This window comes from Hylobates moloch, unplaced genomic scaffold (assembly GCF_009828535.3).
Source record: "Hylobates moloch isolate HMO894 unplaced genomic scaffold, HMol_V3 SCAFFOLD_2, whole genome shotgun sequence".
Lineage (NCBI taxonomy): Eukaryota > Metazoa > Chordata > Mammalia > Primates > Hylobatidae > Hylobates > Hylobates moloch.
This window is the reverse complement of record NW_026652277.1, coordinates 168,926,603-168,947,785: the sequence shown is the minus strand read 5'-3', so window position 1 is coordinate 168,947,785 and position 21,183 is coordinate 168,926,603. Positions and strand designations below refer to the sequence as shown.

At 40.4% G+C, this 21,183-nt stretch overlaps 1 protein-coding gene across 6 annotated transcripts in view; it reads right to left on the bottom strand.

Annotated features, from left to right (window-relative positions):
* The window catches only part of MAP3K4 (mitogen-activated protein kinase kinase kinase 4), a 125,458-nt gene that overhangs the window by 21,416 nt on the left and 82,859 nt on the right, over positions 1 to 21,183 (bottom strand). For 3 of the 6 annotated variants that reach the window (XM_032161973.2, XM_032161993.2, XM_058435647.1), the window contains exons 6-15: positions 14,370 to 14,527; positions 10,812 to 10,928; positions 8,957 to 9,056; positions 8,768 to 8,851; positions 7,481 to 7,747; positions 5,980 to 6,129; positions 4,300 to 4,461; positions 3,691 to 3,824; positions 2,814 to 2,892; positions 2,032 to 2,110 (exon numbers count right to left, since the gene is read on the bottom strand). In XM_032161973.2, the coding sequence (XP_032017864.1) occupies positions 2,032 to 2,110; positions 2,814 to 2,892; positions 3,691 to 3,824; positions 4,300 to 4,461; positions 5,980 to 6,129; positions 7,481 to 7,747; positions 8,768 to 8,851; positions 8,957 to 9,056; positions 10,812 to 10,928; positions 14,370 to 14,527 (1,330 nt within the window). The remainder of the gene's footprint in view (positions 1 to 2,031; positions 2,111 to 2,813; positions 2,893 to 3,690; positions 3,825 to 4,299; positions 4,462 to 5,979; positions 6,130 to 7,480; positions 7,748 to 8,767; positions 8,852 to 8,956; positions 9,057 to 10,811; positions 10,929 to 14,369; positions 14,528 to 21,183) is intronic. The other 3 variants (XM_032161985.2, XM_032162001.2, XM_058435646.1) reach the window with 2 other exon arrangements.

Sequence of the window (21,183 nt, the reverse complement as noted above, 5' to 3'; positions counted from 1 at the left end):
TTAAAAAACCATGTGCACATATTATGTTTTGCATGAAACAAAACAATTATTTTAATAGTAGGTATATGTAACACTGCAAAACTTTCCACTTCATTGGAAGGAAAATTCAAATAGCTAATAAACAAAATGGATGTTCAAATGTCACTACTGGTAAACACTGATTATACAGATGCTTTTCACAGCCAAAATAAACAAAAGCCCATAAAAAATGGTAGAAAGAATTACAGTACGTTCATGACGGCCACAGTGTGGCCAATAAAAAGAACGAGTGAGATCAATACCTGTTGACATGGAGACATTTCTCCAATTGTAAATGAACCACCCTATATATGGCTGTGTGATGAAATGGGCACAGAGAAAGGTACAGGGAGAATGCATTTGTGTGACTATATGAATCTATAGAAAATATGGAAGCTTACATACCAGGTTGTTATTTGTTATGTGCTTACAACAGAGGGAAAAGAAGAAAGTAAGCAACAATAACAACAAAATGACAATTGATGTGCTCTCATTTTCATTCATTTCTTTTGTAAGAAAAGAACACAAAACCAAATGATGACCCCTGTTGTGTATGGAACACTAGAATTTACACAATGTTATTACTTATTTAATCCTCATTAGCATCCAGTTTCACTCATTAAAAAGAGAGGCTCAATGATGTTAAATGAGCAGCCCCAGGTCAACTGCTGTCCAGGCCCCCGACAGTTCAGTTCCACTAACCCATAGTGGCTGAGAGGACAAAGGACCATGTGAGTCTCCAGAGAGCGCTATTAATTAACTGTCCCACTGCAGTTTGGAGTGGCAGGCATATTGAAAGATGAGCGACTCAGATGTTACCCGGGACTACCTTTGGATTCAGGAAGTATAAGTCATTTTCATTTTGTCCTTTGTAATCTTTTTCTACATTGATAAATTTTCTAAATGAACATCTTCCATATTTTTCTAGATACTTTTTCTATGTTGTAATTTTTCCACAATGAAAATGATTCCTTATCTAATAAAATATTTTAAAATAATTCTTACTGAATTATCGATCACATGTTCTTACAGAAGTGTTTTAAGATATCAGAAAATCAAAATTATTCATAGCTTAAGCAAAAGCCTGATAAGACAATAGCATGCTTTATATAAAATGCTCAAATAGTCTTACAAATGGTAACTTCCATTTTCACAACAACCTTGGGAGAAAAAGAGGTATAAACTGAAGATTAAAAAATCAACAATTAAAACCCATTCTACTTAATTTTCTGCAGCTAGCAAGTACCCTATATGAAATACAGTTGGTGTTCAATAAATTTACCATTTATGAATTATATTTTGCGTAATTTAAATTGCATAAAATTTCTAAGTTTTCTTTTTTGGGTGTTTATTACTTACAAATACAGTTTTGTTTTATTCACAAACTATCTCAAGAACGGCATAAGACATAGCTTTTTTTGACATATATTTTGTTTTCAGTATTTCAGCATATACTATAAAAGTGTTACTCATTCAATGTGACTGTAAAATTGTACATAAACTGTAATCAAAAATTGTAATTGAATATATATAGCAGCATAACTTGATTTTTTAAACAGCAAAACCAAATCAGAATTACTACAGCTGGTGGGAAGGTGGGTACTTGGGAAAGCTGTGGAGAAATGGACACTGCTCTCCTCAAAGGTGAGGAAGGGGGGACAGGGAAGTTGTCTGCTGCTTGGCAGACAACGCCCTCTTCCAGTCTTTCCTCCCCATCAGAAAAGATGGTAAGGGGGAAAAAAGAATAGTAGTTTTGGTATAGAAAAAAATGTATAATTGAATACTGCTGGCTAGCATGGAATAGCTTATGGCTGACATTTTAATCTTCCTGTCAGATTTAGAAAGGTTTCTGTGGAGTTCTCTGTCTACACACCTCATTCTGTCCCTCTCACTGTCGTTTTCGTGAATACCGTTAAGACACCTCTTATACCATTTTAAACCACTGCAATTACAAGAGGATTTGTCTACTCAAATCATCATGTTCCAGAAGAAATGCTGTAACGGCTGTCTTACCAAGGTACAAACCTGTAACAGGACTGTGTGGTTTTCCTATGACATGGCCAATGCATTCATTCATCAAGGCTTGTAAACTCTAGAAACCGTAAGAAAATGGGAAAGGTAAAGAGAAAACATGCATACTTTCTTAATTACGTAAGTAGCACAAATTAATTTTCAGTATATTTTTAAAAACATGCTACCCAAAATATTTTCAGTTAGTTTAAAAGAAAATAGGTATAAACACAAATTGTATGTAATTTAAAATAATACAGTGTATTTCATTTTTATAAGTAAAAGCAAATTAGCTGTCAATTTCCCGTAACACAATAACGTGTACAAGCAAAGAACTTTTCATGTAATCGTCTCTATTATTGGGAAAATAAAATAAATGAATTCACACTTTGAGCAACATCATGCTAATCTGATGACACTTATCAGACTAACAGTGATAATATTTAACACGAGCATGATGCTCTCAAATGATGCACACTGAGGTAAAAGAGCTAATCCTTGTTCTGCCCCAAAGCAGCAGCTATGATGGCAGTAAAAATATAAATCTAACAAATAGTTTAGAAGGGCCAGGGTTTACAAACTAGACATTCACTTAGTTGAACACTAATGTTACAAACAAAAAGAAAAAAAATCTTACTCTGCTATGAGGAGTACTTTAATTTCCCAGCATTATCATTACACGAAAAATATTTACAAACCACTATTACATATAAAACATATACAACCAGAAAATAAGGAGTGACTGGCTTATTTTATAATGAAAAAAACTTTAGAATATTCCATACCAAGAAGTCATCTTCTGGTAAAGCTGAAATAAAGGCAGGTTCGATTGCTTGTAGAAAATCAAATCCTTGAGTCGCCCACCTGGTACATGAAAAAGTTCCGTAATCACATAACAACCAAGAAAATGCTGTAGCAGTTTTAGCCTGTACAATATTGAAAAGTAACATAATTATAATTACTATTTAGGACACAACACATTTTTTTGCTTGGGTTCAGTAAGTTTACAGTGTGACCTTTTGGAAAGGAGAATAACTTTTTGAAATTTAATTGTTTTGAAACCAAGGGAAGCATGGAAGAGGATTTTAGACATGATAGGTGCCATCTGTAATTCAACAATTATTTATGAGTTTTATAACACAAAGTTCCTACTTTGAATCTCAGATGCAGCAAATGTGTTTTCTCTAACTTGGAGAAATTGCTTAATGACTTTTAAAAAGTGCCCCATGCTATCCCTCCATTACAAATTACAGAACACTCAGCTATGTTTCACACAGTCATGACACTTTAATAACTATGTTTACTTTAGTGGAGCTACTATTGAGCCTCACAGATGATTCACCCATTTTACCCCTGCAAATTCCAACATGGTTTCTTAATGAACAAATTTCATGAGGGAGGAAAATACATTAGTCATCAGGAAGACTTGTCAAAGGAGAACATGAACATGAGTTCCCTTAAAGGTAACTCCAATTTGGAACAAATTTTTTAAAAAAGCAGTTTTCTCTGTATATTTTTCCATTAAAAAAAAACCTGATCACCAAAGAGTTTAGAGTGTTCCCTTCTGTGTCGTCTGCTCGAAAAGAATCCCACAGAACATATATGAACAAATACCACCAACCCCACATGACGCGTTTCAAAAACATCCTACTTGGTCATTACCTGGGTCTTGTACCTCTACCACTCTCACATTTAGTCAGGACATAATTCATCCACTTCCGGGCAAAGCTTATATATTTGTCTCCTATCTTCTGTCTAAACTCCCCAGACATCAAACGAACAACTTCTTTATGATACTGTAAGAAGATTTCATGTATATCAAAATTAAGGAAATGATCATTAAATAATATCACACACTATAATGCCATGTCTGTTTAAAATGTTTTCTAAAAGCAAAAAGTGACATCCAATTAAAATTTCTATATTTTGAATATTATGAAGAATTATGGAAAGTATAGTGTTTCAAAATGCAGTTTCATAAATGTTTTACTCCTGAGTTTAAATTAAGAATGTGCTTTTATGATATAAAACATCTCTTTAAAGTTTTAAAATATAAGTAGATGGCTGTTATCACAAAATAAAAGTTGGACAATTACCTAACAGTTTAAAAGTAAACTAACATCTCTGATATACAGCAGTGATGTAAGATGATATTCTTGATTAAACTGTGATTACAATATTAGATTTACTGTAAAAGGTTCCAAAAACTTTCTGTAAGTTATCAAGCAATTACTAAATTGTACCATGTGTTTCCTCTTATTTTGAACCTACCTCAAATCCAAAATTGTACCCCTGAATCATTGCTTCTCGGTAGTACTGTTGCAAGGTGACAGATTCAGATTCATCAACCTCAGCATCAAATTCTGATGTGAACATGTGGTCCACGCGGTCAATGGCATTGCTTATTCTGTTACATAGCTCCAATGCATCATTCTAAAGAGTCCAAACCATGATTAATGCAAAATGAAGCAAATCATACAACACCACATTTTAAAGGAAGATTTCGTTCATCATCACACAGACATTAACCACTACAAACAAGTCAGCCACTTGGTAAAGGAATTACCAAATATAGAAGAAGTTATGTCATTTTATTTGGCATTCTTAAATAGAAGAGAAAAAAATGCATTTAAAATGACAGTCTAGTTATAATCTGCTCTTGGAATAGATGCTTTTATCTTCAATATTTTTATACATCAACCACCTGTTGTTTTCTCCTCTTGGACGGTTGCTCAACCCTAAGTATGGGTGCAATTCCACAGAGTGAAAAAGTCCATGTACTTCTAGATGGCCTCCTCGAATCATGCTGTCCTCATTTCCCTGCTACTCCCTAGTCCAGGGGTTCTCTTCTGGGGCAGATTTTTCCCCCTCCCCTCAACGTCTGGAGACATTGTCCAGAGAGTTTTTGATGGTCGAAATTTGGAGGAAAAAGTGGAACTACTGGGATATGGTGAGTAGAGGCCAGGGATGCTGCTAAACGTCCTACAATGCACAGGACAGACCTCCATGACAAAGAATTACTGGCCCAAACGTCCACATTGAAGAGGCTAAGAAGCCCTGCCCTAGCTCGAGCTTTCATCACCTCTGTCAGCAATACCACAATAGCTCCAAATTGGTCTCCCTTTCTACCCACCCTTACACACGAGTGCACACAAGGTCTCCATCAGGCAATCCCCTTACTATGGTTACAAAATATTCTTCCAGCAATCTATAGAGAGAGATAACCTAAATATTTAGCTAATAAATGTTTATAGATAAATTAGACAAATCAGACTGACAGAAGAAAAACAAATGTTTACGAAATGACTTGTAACTTCAGAGAGTGTTTCTTCTTCAAGAAGTTAAGCCTTAATGTGAGTGAGAAGACATAACTGATGGCCTGGAAAAGTGTGGATGAGATCAAGACTGATAAACGGGATACAAAATAGAAAGTGTCAAAACCAGAAAATAATGGAAAAAGACAGCCAGGCTGGGGCTTGTCATAAACTTTGAAAGGTCTTTGTGCTTCTCTGCAACTTTTTTCTATTATATTTAATTTGGTTGAATTATTTATTAAACAAAACAATAACTCAATCTTCTATTACACACTGCTGATATGGAGTACCTCTAGTAAATACTGGCGATTGTGAAAGGAGAATGAAATTTACACTGGGAATGAAGAGACCTAAATTACTACATTTTCAACTTTGCCACTAACCAGTCATGTAGCCATTATGAATAAGTCACATAAAGTTCAATTCTCTGTCCTTTCCAATTATAATTCTACAGCTTCAGGAAGAATCTCAGAATCTGTAGTTTAGACATAAGAAAATATGTATTGGGAAGAGAGGTGAGTGGGCGGGCAATTTAAGAGCTCAAGTTCCTTGGATGATATTACCTTACACACATTACCACACACTGACTTTTATCAAAAAGGAAAAATCTCAGCTAATGTAGAGGACAGTGTAGTACCTTCAGCTGCTGCAAAGCTTTGGCGATGACCGGCTGACTGGATGTCTGCTCCTGGCACAGAGTCATAAGTCCCTCAATGGACTGCTGGAAAGCTTTTCTCTGAATTGTGAGATGGGCAGACTGCATGACAACTAGTAAAAGATTATCCACCTGGGAGGAAAATCAAGCACAGGACATAAAAACCAACCCAGCTATTAGTTGTTATTCTAGTTCAACACCAGTCCAAAGACAATGCCAATCTCAGGGATACCAGGCCAACAACCATCTGATCAGAAAGTCATTTTTAAACAAAGCTTCTCCTACACAGCAACACACTTCAGTGGGCATTGACAGCTGGGATACTCAGCACCATGGAGAAGAACCCTTTGGGACTGCAGGCATGACATCTTTGAGATATCCTAGAACTTCAAGTAGTTCAGTACTGCTAGTGCAGAGTGTGTGCGAGTGCGTGTGTGTGTGTGTGCATGTGTGTGTGTGTATTGGAGCAGCATGTGAAGAAGGAAAATGTAGGAATAAGACAGAAATCAGATGAGGGGCCTTATATAAAACATTAAGAAATCAAGACTTTATTACTTTTGTTCTTCAAGAGATAAAGAATCCTTGCAGTATTTTAAGTAGATCTGTGATGCAATCAGATGTATTATAATGATCATTCCAGAAGTACAAAAACAAACACAGAATTGGAGAGACAGAAGGAAGGTGAGGTTTGAAGCAAGGAAACTCAAAGTCAGAAACTGCAATAGTTCAGGAGAGGGATGGTAAAGTGCTGACTATAGCAGCTGCTCTGGGGATGCAGGGAAAGGATCATTTACTGGAAATGCTTCTGGCTTGCCAGGGCAAGGTATCAACTGGAAAGACGGGAGGCTGAATTTGTATTAGCTGTCACACTTCTGGTTTAAACATGTGAGTGAACGCGGACCCATTCACTGAGACGGAATATAAAAGCAGAGTTGCTGGGGTGAGGGATACAGCAGCCAGTGTATACTCAGTTCTGGTGAGGCTGAGCTCATGGTGCATATGAACACTCACTATGACTGTTCCTAAGCTGAACACAGATAAATGAGAAAGCTTCTCATAGTTTATAACTAATGAGTTATATAAACTGTCACGAGGTCCCTGTTAGGTAGGGAGGGGATAGCCTTCACTACAAAAAATTAAAATTAAATAACCAGTAAACCTGAGTACTTGGAGAACTGGGATTTCTAGAACTACAAATTATATTAGTGACATAATTCCTTTTAGATCATAGCTCCACAGATCTAACTATATGACTGAACTAAGAAAAGGTATAAACCAGATAGATGGTTTATTTCAAATATTCCAGTATAATTTAACTTAACAGAATGATATATTGTACAAATTATGCTGCAAAATGACCTATTAACACATTGAGGCATATTTTTGGGAAGTATATACTTGTGATTACTATGGTAGTCAAACCCCTCATTCTTACTAAAAGTCCTTTAAGTAACACTGCTGAAAAGTTGGAGATGAGATGTACCTGCATGCTTCTCAGGGTGTCAACAGTCTCCACCTGAGGCACGACTTTGACAGGCTGTGCCTCCCAGGTGCCCCAGCTGTCCTCTGAATCACGGGCTCGATCACTGTGCTTGGTCAGAAGCAGATAGGCATCGATGAGTACGTCATCTGAATCTTTTGAACAGTCCTTTCCTGCAGCTGCATTGAGTAACTGCAAAATAATACTCTTCTCCTCAGCAAGAGTGTCTGGAACAAACACTTGCAAGTTTTCTAACCCAGGAATTTGTATCTGCAAAAGAAATAATCCCAAATCTTAAGGAACACTGTACATTAGAGAAATATGTTATTTAAAACAAACCTAGTAAAGGAGAGGCAGGTTTGGGAAAGGGGATGTGGGAAGGGCTTGAATTGGAGCAGTGAGGGAGCTGCAGGTAGCCGGCTTCAGTGTGACTGAAGGAGGCAGGAGGAGGAGAGTCTGTGAATGCACTGGAGGAGAGGCCTAACAGAGTCTCCCCAATTACTGGACATCCTCCTCACTGCTTTATTTTCAACAACAAAGAAAATACTCGATGCGGAGGCAAGACAGCCTGAAAAAACCTCAACCACTGCTAGTTTGTGATGCTTACAGAAAGTCACCTGGCTTGGGAAAAAGGCAAAAATTGTTAATACAGATTCTCTAATTATTCCAGGGCAGGGAGTCGGAGGGTCATCACAAGAAGGCTCTTTGAGATCAATTTCTCAAAGGGTACACATGTGGTGGCACAGTGCAGGTCATCCCTCCCACTCTCAGTATGGGAGTGGGATACAACCGTGGGCTTGGGATAAAATGTCCAGTGATGACATCACATACGGATTCTAACAGTGCTAAATCTCAAACAACTTAAAGTGGCGTAAAGTTGCTGACTCAAAAAGTGGCTCTAGTGATGACCAGGATCTTGATGTCAAAGATTCACTGTAAAACCTTTGAACTGCATCAGGAAATATAAGGGTGAAAAACAAAACCATTATTTAAAATGAATATTATCTCCTTACATACATTACTTTAAATATGTGTAACTAAATTAATAAACAGCATGAGTAAACTTTTTATTATTTATCTAGACTCTGAAGACAAGTTAATAAGTCAAGTATGAAAAAGACTGTTTCATTATTCCACTGGTGAATTACAGGACAGTCTTACAACTGGGGTTGTGGTACAGCCTTCAGAGCCTATAGTATTTACTATCTGGGCCTTCAAGAAAAAGTTTGCCCGTTTTAGAATAAAGAAGGAAAGGCAAAATGTTTCAATCACACCATTTGAAGTACTTACCTTGACATACTGTTTTGATTTCAGAACATCCAGGAGGTCTCTAACTGGGGCTGAAAGCCTGAATTCTGCTGCTATTTCCAGGTCCTAGGATCACAGTTACAAAGAAACTTCTTTATGGTTAGCATTAAAAAAATAAGATAAAAGAAAAATAAGAAAAAAGGTACTAATTAATCAGGATTGCAAGCTCACCTTTCTCAACATTTTAGCAAATCCAAGTGCTTTGGAAGCCCTTTCTCTGGCTTCATGGAAGAGCTCCTTCAGGGCTCGGCTGATCTCTATAACAGACCTCCTGCCAAGTGGATTCAAGTCCAGTTAGAACACATTAGGGAATATTCCAGAGGTGCAAGAGGGATTTAACAATAAAGATGAAGCAAATTCCAAATCACAGTAATAAATAAAGACTGCGGATTTTTTAAATGGGAATGAACAATTACTGAAGATGTAGCCAAAACATTCAGAAGCCTGCTCCTGACAGTTTTGTAGAAAATATTCATATCCTTTCAATGTAAGCAGGGCACATTTAATAACCTTCAAATAATAGGAAGCTCAATTTTCTTAAGATTTCATTATGATCATTTCTTGGAGTTTAAGGTTAAGTTCTTAACTCCTGGCTCATAATCTAAAAAGAAATACATACAGTGTGATCTGGGAAATATTTAACAACTGGCTGCCCCTAAATTACTATCTTATGCAGTGCACACTGATTTCTGTGGTGTAAATACTCCCATCATAGCTAATGTCAAGGCAGCAGTACAGTGTCACTGAGCAATGAATGGGAAGAGATGTGCATGATCAGCTCTCAAGCCAGGAGAAGCAGCTCCAGCACACCACTGCCCATGGCCCCCTGAACTGGAGCCGCTCTCTAGTTCCCCATCTTCATTCCTGCTTTCTCATGTTTCTTTGGAATCTACATGCTTGGGGTTATTTTGAACCCACCATGTTAGCTCTCAAAACTGTAAGACCTACAAACTTATTTATTCCATTTCTCAGCTATTCAATATTTTCCGAGGTGAGAACCCATGTGGGAACTTCTTTAACCTTGGCATAAAAACATACCAGGTGTTCTGAAACTCAAAATGTGTTTTTCATCAAACCTTGAATGGTGAGCGAAAACATTTTAGCTTTGGAGAAGTCAGTTCTATTTGAGCATTCGCTAAGTTTGACTCATATGACCTTGCTGATTCTATGGCCATAAAGTTGCTATATGCCTGACATATATACCACAAAGAGCAATTTCAACAGGTTCGACCTAAATACTATCTGCACAGAATTGGAGGAAATTAAACAGAGAAACCATAGTTTCACACACTTAAGTTTAAAGTTCAACAGAAGGAATGCACTAAGAATAAAAATGTACCAAATGTCATTAAAATGCATTAATGGACCACTACACAGATTTTTTTAAGAACAGAAACTAATATAAAAGGCATCTCAGACAATGTAAATAAACAAAATTCTACTCATTTTTTTTAGTCAACTTTCTCTATCTTTAGTTTTTTTTTTTTTTTTTTTTTTTTTACGGAGTCTTGCTCTGTCACCCAGGCTGGAGTGCAGTGGCACGATCTTGGCTCACTGCAACCTCTGCTTCCTGGGTTCAAGAAATTATCTGCCTCAGCCTCCCAAATAGCTGGGATTACGGGCGCGTGCCACCACGCCCAGCTAATTTTTTTTGTATTTTTAGTAGAGACGAGGTTTCACCATCTTGGCCAGGCTGGTCTTGAACTCCTGAACTCGTGATTCACCCATCTTGGCCTCCCAAAGTGCTGGGATTACAGGCGTGAGCCACCACACCCAGCCAGTTGGCACTATTTTTATCACATTAAATAAATTCTAAGTTCCCCTTCAAAGAAAATTTCACATAAAACCATAATTAAGAAATCACATGAAAAGACAAGACAGTTATAAATAAATCCTTTTACATCTACTGCCCAAATTCTTCCAGGCCAACACAATTTGGTTTGAACAAGGCTCCTTCTAGGATCTCACCATGAGGAAGAAAACTACGAGATAAGAAGTGGAAGAGGAAAGGAAGCCTAACTCCAACCTGATTTCGTCAGAAGCACTGCTGTCATCCGCACTAGTCCAAAATTCAGCACAGCTCTCCTGCAAGCCAAATTCTAAAAAACTTCCTGTAGATTTCAGCAGCATTCCTGCAATGTCACTAAGGGAACAAAAATAAAAATAAAACAGAGAAGAAAAACTGTCCCTACTCATAGCCTAATTCTTGACTGAGAAACTTGAAAGGCTCAGCTACTGCTCTGACGGTTTAAAAATCAAAAATGAAAAATTTCTCTTCTTTTAATATAAAACCCTGGATGTGGAAAAATAGGAATCTGGATTATGGCACGTACCTACCTTTGCTCTATTACCACAGTATCTCACCATAAACCTCAAAATCTTAAACTGTATTCATAGCAGCTATGGGATTAGTACACCAATGTTATTTCCATCTTAAATATTAAAAATGGTCTAAAATGGCCTCAGACTAAATGACAGGATAAGGGGGGAAGGGAATTCCTTAAATGCAACTGTTTTTACAAATTTCCCCCACAATTAGCTTTGTATAGTCAATAAACATGAAACACTATCTGGCTGATCCTTCTCAGTGAGTACACAATTCTAAATACTAGTGTCAAAATGTACACCCCAGTATATAAAATGAATCTAAATGAGTGAAGTAAAATTCAACAACAGTTTACTGACTTAGGATGTTCAAGGAAAAAAACTTATGATCTAGTAACAGAGAGCAGGTAAGCATAGAAGCAGTATCAGATGCGGCAGGAGGTAAGTGCTAGGCTTGTCGGAGGAGGAGAAAGACCAACCCCGAAGGCAGTTTCAGACCCAGCTGAAGGCATGGCTTCATGTCCAGAAAGCCCTGCGATGGGCCTTGCAGGCAAATGCAGAATTTTAACAGGTGGACTAACAGTGGGAAGAGGAAAATGTGCGAGGAAGAAAATGGAAAAGGCGGAAGGAAAGTCCAGGAAGAACAATAAATATGATTAAAAAGCATGAAGATGTGGTCAAGCAAGCATGTGCGTGAAAAAAGAAAATCATCCCATCTGAAGAGTAGCGGGTATTTAGGCTACAAAGGGACAGGGGAAAGTCCTGGGGCCATGCTGTGGAGGGCAATGGATGTCATGCTCATTAGTCTGGCGTCTGATAAGCAAACAGAGTAAAATATCTGATTGGGAAAGGGGTCTGATTGGAAACATGCTTTTAAAAAGAACATTATACAGAAATACTAGAATGTACTTACTCGACAAAGATTGAGTGCCTATTATGTACTAAGCAGCAGCAAACAAAACAGGTAAAAGCCCTCCAGTGGATGGAGAAGAACAATACATAAAACAAGAAAGGGAAATGTATTTCAGGTTATTGGTAAGTGCTATGGAGAAAAGGAACAGAGAAAAAACTAAGGAGTTGTGGGTAGGAATTTCCATCTTAAATATACTGAGAAGGTAACATCTGGATAAAGACCTGAGGAAGTGGGGAAACAAGTCATGAAAATAACTGGGAGGAAGAGCACTCCATGGAGAGGGGCTAGCTGGTGAAAAGGGCCTGAGGCTGGAACATGCCTGGCCTGAGACAGTGAGGAAGCCACTGTGGCTGGGAAGCGAGCACAGGAGGGTCTAGAAGGAGGACAAAGACGTGATGAGAAATAGGACAATGTCAGGCCTTGCGGGCCACTGTTAGGCGGTCTTACGTTTCCTGACTAAGATGGGGAGCCACTGGGAAACTGAGAGAAGACAACGGTCTAACACACACTTTAACCAGACCATTCAGGCTGTGGTGTTGAGAATAAACTCTAGGAGGCTTCAGGCAGAAGTAGGGAGACTGTTTAGAGAGCTACTGCAATAACATACGTGAGAAATGACAACCTGGGAAGAGTGAAGTGTGGAGTGCTTGAGAGGCAGAGGTCAGATGCTGGATATACACTCAAAAGACAGCCGAAAAGAGTCGAGGTAGTGTGTGCAGGGAATAAAGGAGTCAGGGTTGATTCCAACACTGACTGACCCTGGGAGAAACAGTGTTTGAAGTAGGAGCTGCTGCTCTAATACAACAGATAAAAATTGGAGTTGAGAACTAGAATAAAAGCGGACTGCTCACAAGAAGGGGGAATGAAAAAGCTTCTCAGAGCAAGGATCATGAAGGCAAAGGCCAGAGACTGCACTCTAGGGAATCTGAAGGACAAGCAAAAGATAGAAACACAAAGACTGACAAGAGGAAGTGAGGGTACAGTGACATTAAACAACATGAATTTGTAGTGAAACTGAACAGTAACTTTTAAAAACATTTCTTCACCAAAGCTTGACAGGTTGGAAACAGAAAATGCAAACAGAAGGAATTAGGCAAAGCAGAATCATGGAAAAGTAAGGGGGGAAAGATGTTGCGAATGACAATGAATGCCTTTTTAAAAAAGGCTGACTATGGGCACCAAGCTGAACAGACAAGCAAAGACAGCCTGGGGATCACAGCCTGATGGATGGAGTTATGAGAGGAGAGCAAGTTCACTGTCCACTCCAAATAAAGACAGAGGATGTAAAAAGAACTGGCCATTAGAACAGAGAAGTGGATACAAGATTCTGAGAGACTGAACATAGGAGAGATCAGCAGAGTCAAGAACAAAGCTAAAGCCAGAGTCCTGCAGAAGTCACACCGACAGAACCGGGAGACAGGGTAGGCAGCAGAAGCTGCTGTTCTAATACAACAGACAAAATGCAATGGGGTCCAGGACTAGAATAGGTGTGCTCTTATAAGACTTTATAAAAGGGATAGAGAAAAAATAAAATGCCTGATGAAACAAGTGGGAGAAGGTGGTGCCAACAGACAGCAGCAGAATCTAAAGCACAGAAGAACACTGATCCTCATCTGAGCCAAAGCAAGTCCGAGGTGCAGCGGCCACCAGCAAAGACCATGGAGACGCAGCCTGTGCCCAGCGATCCCAAGCTTGCATGCAAGATGTTTATTTCCTAGAACTGACAGACCAGTTCAGCCCTGTGACTGCACTGCTCTCTTCATGATTCCCCCTTGTTTATACTTCTATTCCTTCACCCTACATACACCAAACTCATAGAGTCTGTGATGAGCACTACATTCCCCAAACAGTGGCAGTAAAAATACTTTATCTAAAATACTTCTTAAGTTCTGTATGTCCCCACCAAGACTGACATATGCGGGGATATTCTACTCTTGAGGGACTTAAAATCTCCTTCCTTTTATTGGGGGAAAAAAGGGTTTATTCTAGGGCAGAATTTCTCAAATTCAAAGCTCACATCTGAGTGGATAATTCTGTTGTGGGGCCGTTCTGTGTGCCGTGAATGCGCAGCAGCCTCCCTCCCCACTGTCCACTCGCTGCCAGGAGCATCTTCCCAGTCATGACCATCAAGTGTCTCCAGATACTGCCCAATGTCCCCAAGGGGAAAAAAATCACACCTGATTGAGAAATACCACTCAAAACTTGGAAGAGGGCGCACATATGAGATATGGATAACTGCAATTTTCATGTAACTAAACGTACAAACGCATAGGAGAGAATCCATGAGTAAATGGTGTGAGAGCGAGAAGGTGGGAGTGTTGCGTTCAGAAGCACAAGAATTCCTACCAGAAAAGCTTCCCGGCCTGTGCTTCTCCTCCCCGTATGTAATGAGTTATTTCTTTGGTGAAATTCCATTCTTCTTCTAACAGATTTTTTAAACTATGGGATGCTTGAGGTAATTGCTGTAGCATTTGGATCCAGCTTCTCATGTAATCAAAATACACCTTAAAATACAAAAAGTAAAGGGAGACATTTGAGAGTGGAACTTGGCAACTCAGTGCTCTCACCTGAAAGCTACACATCAGCAGGGTAAGGTGGGAGGGGGATGTCACAGGCACGCCGCATTGAGAGAAGCAAGGTTCTCACCACTGTTAGCTGAGGTCTAAATGAGGATTTTTTAAAAAAAATCACAAAGCTAACTCCCCAGCAATTTAACATACTATTGACAACCCCTTCAAAATCCTAACAAGAAAAATGTTCACAATCTACAATAAAGGGGAAAAAATCAAAAGACAGCACCCAGAACTTTTCATTATGAATGTACTGTCAATATTATTCCTTTAAGAGGTTAGGATCTTAATGACCTACTTCAGCTTGAGATGGTGCCTTATGTGCAGAGAGGAGGACGTCAACACCCTTCTTCACATCACCCCTTCCTAACATCCAGATTTGTGTGATAAAATGCTTTCAAGGCTTGCAACATATAAATGATGATCTAAAACCAAAATATCCAGTTGTTCTGAAGTGGGATTTATGCCCACCACAAGTACTATTACAACAGCCTCCCTGTTCTTAAATCCTCCTTTGGATTTATCCTGTGATCAGCAGGGTTCAACTATCAAGCAGTTTTTCTCAACAGGTCTGCAATGGCCGCCTTCTAGAACAACTCTGTCTATGGACTCCTTTACTTAAAAGAATAGCTTGACGGGGTAGGAGATATTTGAGTCACACATTCTCTCTCTCTCGGAACTTTTCAGACATCACTCCACTCCCTTCCAACCCCGACTGTGACTCAGCGTGAAGCAGTCTGTCGCCAGCCTGAGCGCCCACCCACCACTGCTCTCCCACATCCTGAAGGTGACTACACTCGGGTTTCCACACTCAGATGTTTACAGGATTCCTTTCTCTATCCTAGGTTTCGGTGTTTTCACCAGGCTGTATCTCGGACTTCACTGTTGGGAAAGATATTTTTCTGAGATCTGGTAATAACTTTCAGTAGGCAAATCTGAAGTCTATTCTTTATTTCAAGACAACTCTCTTCTGCTGTATCGTTCACTGTGTCTGAGTCCTCCACCCTCCAGGTGTGTGGTGTGACTGCAGTTCTGGGTCTGTTATGACTAGAGTTGTGTGTGCAGAATCTGTAATTCATGGGTCTACCATCCTCAACGCCAGGCTCAGAACCACCCTTTCACTTCTTGGTGAGCTCCCCCATCTCTGTGTTTTTCCTTCCTGAGGACAGCTTCTTCCTTGCGGCCCCCAAGGGGCAAACTATCTTTTTCTTTTTTTTTTTTTTTTTTTTTTTTTGAGATGGAGTTTCCTCTTGTTGCCCAGGCTGGAGTGCAATGGCGAGATCTTGGCTCACCACAACCTCCACCTCCCGGGTTCAAGCGATTCTCCTGCCTCAGCCTCCCCAGTAGCTGGGATTACAGGCATGCGCCATCACACCTGGCTAATTTTGTATTTTTAGCAGAGATGGGGTTTCACCATGTTGGTCAGGCTGGTCTCAAACTCCTGACCTCAGGCGATCTGCCCACCTCGGCCTCCCAAAGTGCTGGGATTACAGGCGTGAACCACCGCGCCTGGCCAACTCTCGGTCTTTCTATATGCTCTAAGGCTGCAAAGTCAGCTTCCTCCTGTTCCCACTGCTCCTTTTTTTTTTTCTTGAGACAGAGTCTTGCTCCGTTTCCCAGGCTGGAGTGCAATGGCGTGATCTTGGCTCACTGCAACCACTGCCTCCCAGGTTCAAGTGATTCTCCTGCCTCAGCCTCCTGAGTAGCAGGGACTACACGCGTGCACCACCATGCCCGGCTAATTTTTGTACTTTTAGTAGAGACGGGGTTTTGCCATGTTGGCCAGGCGGGTCTCGAACTCCTGACCTCAGGTGATCCACCAGCCTTGGCCTCCCAAAGTGTTGGGATTACAGTCGAGAGCCACCGCACCCGGCCCCAACTGCTCCATTTAAACCATAATTTGTACATATTCTTCTTTAAAAAGCAAAACAAAAGACCCTGCCCCTTTAAGATTTATGTCATCAGCCACACCACTGGCCCCCTCTTCAGACTGTCACCTATGGACTTCTAATCGGCCTTCATCTAACAGTCTTCCCTCCATCTCGGGCTCAGCCACCCTGCCGTGGCTTAGCATCACGCGGAAAACCCACCGAACGCTTCTTCAGTCCAGCTTCCCGACTGCCTCCATCTGCAGTGGCCCTTCCTCCACTTTTGATGGGGTTCCACCTTAGATCTTGTCATTGCCAGAGCTGCTCCATCCCCAAATCACCAGTTCAAACACCAATAATAAAGCCTCCTCTCCTCCTTCCAGGAGATTTGTTCAACCACTACCACTGCAACTTGTTTTAGCCCTGTCTGGAACCCTAGTCCACTGACTGCTCATCTTTCTGCAACTCACAACTCCTTTCTTTGTTCGCTTTCCTCTGGCTTCAGTTCAGATCCCATGGGCTTATCCTTTCAACAGCACTGCTATCAGCATGCTGGCATCCCCGATGCTGCCTGCACCTTGCAGCCCCTTACTGTCTCTTCATCTCACCTGTTGGTCAAGACCCCAAAGCTGGCTTAAGCCTACCATCCCATTCCCCCTGCCCACGCTCAAGAAGCTGGGGGGACTAATCATAATCACCAGCCACATAACATTTCTGGGAGTTATATTTCTATCTCTACTTAGCTCACTTTCCTTCTCTCTAGAGCCACTAGTTTGAAACTTCCCCATTTTCCTCCAACCGCTAATACCCACCCCCACCCATTCTCAGCAGATGATCTCTACCTCTCCACACAAAAATAGAAGTCATTTGGTATAAAATCTTTCATCTTCCTGGTCCCAAACATGCAAACCTACAGGGTTACATCCTCTCTTCCTCCCTTGTGTATAGCAGAGGAACTACTGTTCCTCCAAATCCCAATGCTTGTGCTTTGAGTTTGAGACCCATCTCCTCCAAAAGTCTGAGGAACCTCACCCTTTTCTCATATATACATATTAATACATATATATATATATATATTTTTTTTTTTCCCCATCTCTTTCCCTTAGCAAAGTCAAGCCTGGGGCTTTCAAATGCCCTCAGCCCAATTTAAAACTCCTCACCAGACTCACATCTTCACCACTCACCCAGCTGCAGGAGCTGGACACCCACAGTCACTCCCAACACCTTGTCCACATTTGATCCACCCCAGTCCTGACATTTCACTGCCTATGTTTCCTTTGAATCCTTATACTTCTTTCTGAATGTATATTACACCCTCTAATCCAAGGACTTGCATGTGCATTCCTGGAATGGCCTTGAACTGTCCCTCTCACATCTGCTCTGGACCCCCAGCCTACTCTCCACCTGCAGCCAGAGCCCCCACGGGCTGCCTGGGGTTCCTTGCTCTTGCCGGGCTCCCACACAGACTGCACCTGCTACCAAAAAGGGGCTTCTCTTGATCTCTCTCTTTATAAATTAAAAAGCAAAGAGGCTAAAAAAAATTCTAAAAAGTATTCTACAAGTATCACCCAGAATAAACAAATGTTAGTATTTTGTCATATTTGCTTTAGATATGTTGCTGTTGATTTTTCTTTAATTTTTAAGTTCCATGGTACATGTAGACGTTTTTTCAACAAGAAATAAGACACCAGAAAGTTAGTTTCTCCTTTGTTCTCTCTTCACTTCTATCTCTTTTCTTCCTCCCTAGAGGCAACAATGATCATGAACTGAGTACATTTCCTTCTAGTCTATAAGCTTTTTAAAACAATCTCTTATTACAGAAACTACAATATATAGTATTGTTTGGTCTCAGTTTTTCATCTGTTACCTAAACTGGATTATAACGTATATAAATTTCCGGTAAGTTGCAATGCTCCCCCCTCAGAGAAGCCTGACCTCCACACGAAGTCGAATCTAACTGCAGTCCACAAAAGACCTGTGCCTTTCCTGAGGGCATTTTTCTCAGCTGTAGTCTTGTTCACATGGTTCTAAAATCACCATGCCCCCCACCCCATTCTTAAACTCTAAGAGGGAGTTTATGCTCGACACTAGCTCCTCGGTCCCCGCATGGTGCCTGCCTGGCACACACTGGATACTCAATAATTAATCTGTAGGATGAAAACTTAGAGCTTCCCTGCTCCTTTGCTCTTTGTTCTTCTGCAGAAACTCAAATTGTGCACATGTGAGCTCTCATGTCTCTTCTATAACTACCACATCTCACCCATCATTTTCATATTTTCAATCCTTATAAGTCCTTTTAAGTGGTTTCCTTAAGGCTATCACATGTTCCTACATCATGTATTATTATGTTTATTGTCTTGGTTACTTCTGAGGCCAGGGACCCAGGAAATGAGATAACAATTCACAGCTTTGATTTAGATTTGACGCTCCAAATGCTCACCAAGTTACTTCCTTTGACCTACATGCTTAAGTGTCTCAGTTTTTCGAGTACAGTGGATGTCATAACAGAATAAAGCCCCCAAGGTCACAAACTTTCTGCATCATAACTTGGTAATCACTGCTTCTCCTCCCCCTGCTAAGAGAGCTCCCATTCGGTAAGTCTTCCTGGCAACCAGAGAAGGCTGCGGTGTCGCTCGCACTCCTTCTGTCGGGCAGCTCTTCAGTCAACAACAGAATCCCCGGAGAGACAGGCTCGGCTTCGGTCATGGCTGTCACACGCCTAGATATCAAGGCTCTAGTTAATCTCTGGGTGGGCCTTCTGGGCCTAAGGTGGAAAAGTATTTAGAGCTTGGGTTCACCTTCATTTTAGTTTACATTTCAAGGCAAATAATTCTAACAGTCTTTTTATTTTTGGAAGGGTATGGCAAAGGATATTGTGGCCAATTTCCTCCTTCTCTGAAGAAGGAATTTTTCCATCTGCTGTTTTCGGTGGGTCTCCAGACAAGGGTGTTGTGTTAAACATAATTTGATTGCCAATTCAATTGCTATTCTTTCCTTCCTTCCTAATAGAAACACTGATTTTGTTTGGGCTCCCCTAGTCCTCAGAACACACCTCTGCCCTGATCCTTCTAGCACATTATAGGCAATAATTTTAAAACACTGACAGTTTCTAGTTTTTTCATCTGTGAGAAGAGAGATATAGATAATTGACAGTAATGCCAAAACTAAACTCTAAGCCTTTCTAAAACTAACTAGCTGTGAATGTTGGTAAGTCACTTAGCCTAGGCTTCCACTATCACACAGGCTCACCAATGGCACAGAAACTGGCTGACCAGGAAGGAGTGGTTCACATGCCTGATGCTCCTCACCCTGCTCCCCCGCCTACAGGATAAAGGGCCAGCAAAGACAGTTTATGAAGCAAAGCATATACTGTCTTCTTAAACTTCTGCTTTAGTTACCCATAAAGAGAGAAAAATAATAATTTGCTTGTTGCTTTTTTCCACAACTTTTCAAGATAAAGATTTTTTTGACATAAGAAATATATAGTGGGCAGGTGTGAGGGCTAATGCCTATAATCCCAGCACTTTGCAAGGCCAAGGCGGGAGGATCACTGAGCCCAGGAGTTCAAGACCAGCCTGGGCAACATAGTGAGACCCTGACTCTACAAAAAATTTTTAAAAAATTAGCCAGATGTGGTGGCACATGCCTGTAGTCCCAGTTATTAGGGAGGCTGAGGCAGGAGGATCGCTTGAGCCCAGGAGGTTGAGACTACAGGAAGCCGTCAACACACCACCGCATTTCAGTCTAGGTGACAGAGCAAAACCCTATCTCAAAAAAGAAAATAAATATATAGTATTTCAAAATACAGCCATTTTACACACTTAGGTCTTTTATATAGAGAATAATTTCTAACTCATTAAAATGATTTCTTGCAATATGCCAGATATAATATGTCTCATTCCCAGCCACATTCTTCCTTCTCTACTTCTACTACAGAGGCTGGAAAGCTCAACATGTGCATTCCCAGCCTCCATGGCAACAGTGAGGCCATGCAACAGGTCTGGTCAACAAGAGGCAGGGGAAACATGCTGGGTGGGGTTGCCGGGAGAGCTCCTATTGCTCTGATAAAAAGGTCTGGACTTAGCTGGTAAGGTCTGTTTCCCCTTTTCTTCCCGCTTAGAAAGTGAGAGTGGTATCTGCAGGTGCTGCAGCCATCCTTAGGCAGGACACAGTAAATGTTAAGAATGAATGCACCCCACCTACAAGGATACAGTTTTCTTTATTATTTCATTAACCTGTCACATTACGTAATCATCTATGCATATACCCTAATGAATCTAACGTGTACTTACGATACATGAACACTATCAGATACTATGGAAAACAAGATAATTTCAAGTTACAGCCCTTGGCTCATGAAGCTTTCAGTCTAACTAGGGCAACCTGAGAAAAGAGTCTCTGTTTAAACGTTAAATCATATAGTTCTAATTGTAACTGCTAAAAAGAGTTCAAAGAAGGTATAAACACAGGCTAAAAGTTAAAACTGTCAGATAAAGCTTTCTAGAGAAAAATAAAACCTGAAAGTAAGCCTTAAATAGGTAGATAAAGTAGAGGAGGGGGCATTTCTAACAGGAAAGAAGAATGTGAACAGAGGTTAAAAGCACAGTGCACATTCAGTGTACGTGAGAAGACAGGAGGTCTCTCTTCAGGACAAAATAAAAATAGGTCTACTCCTGCCCAATCAAACTATTTACAAGTCCTCAAATGTGCCAGGTTCCTTAA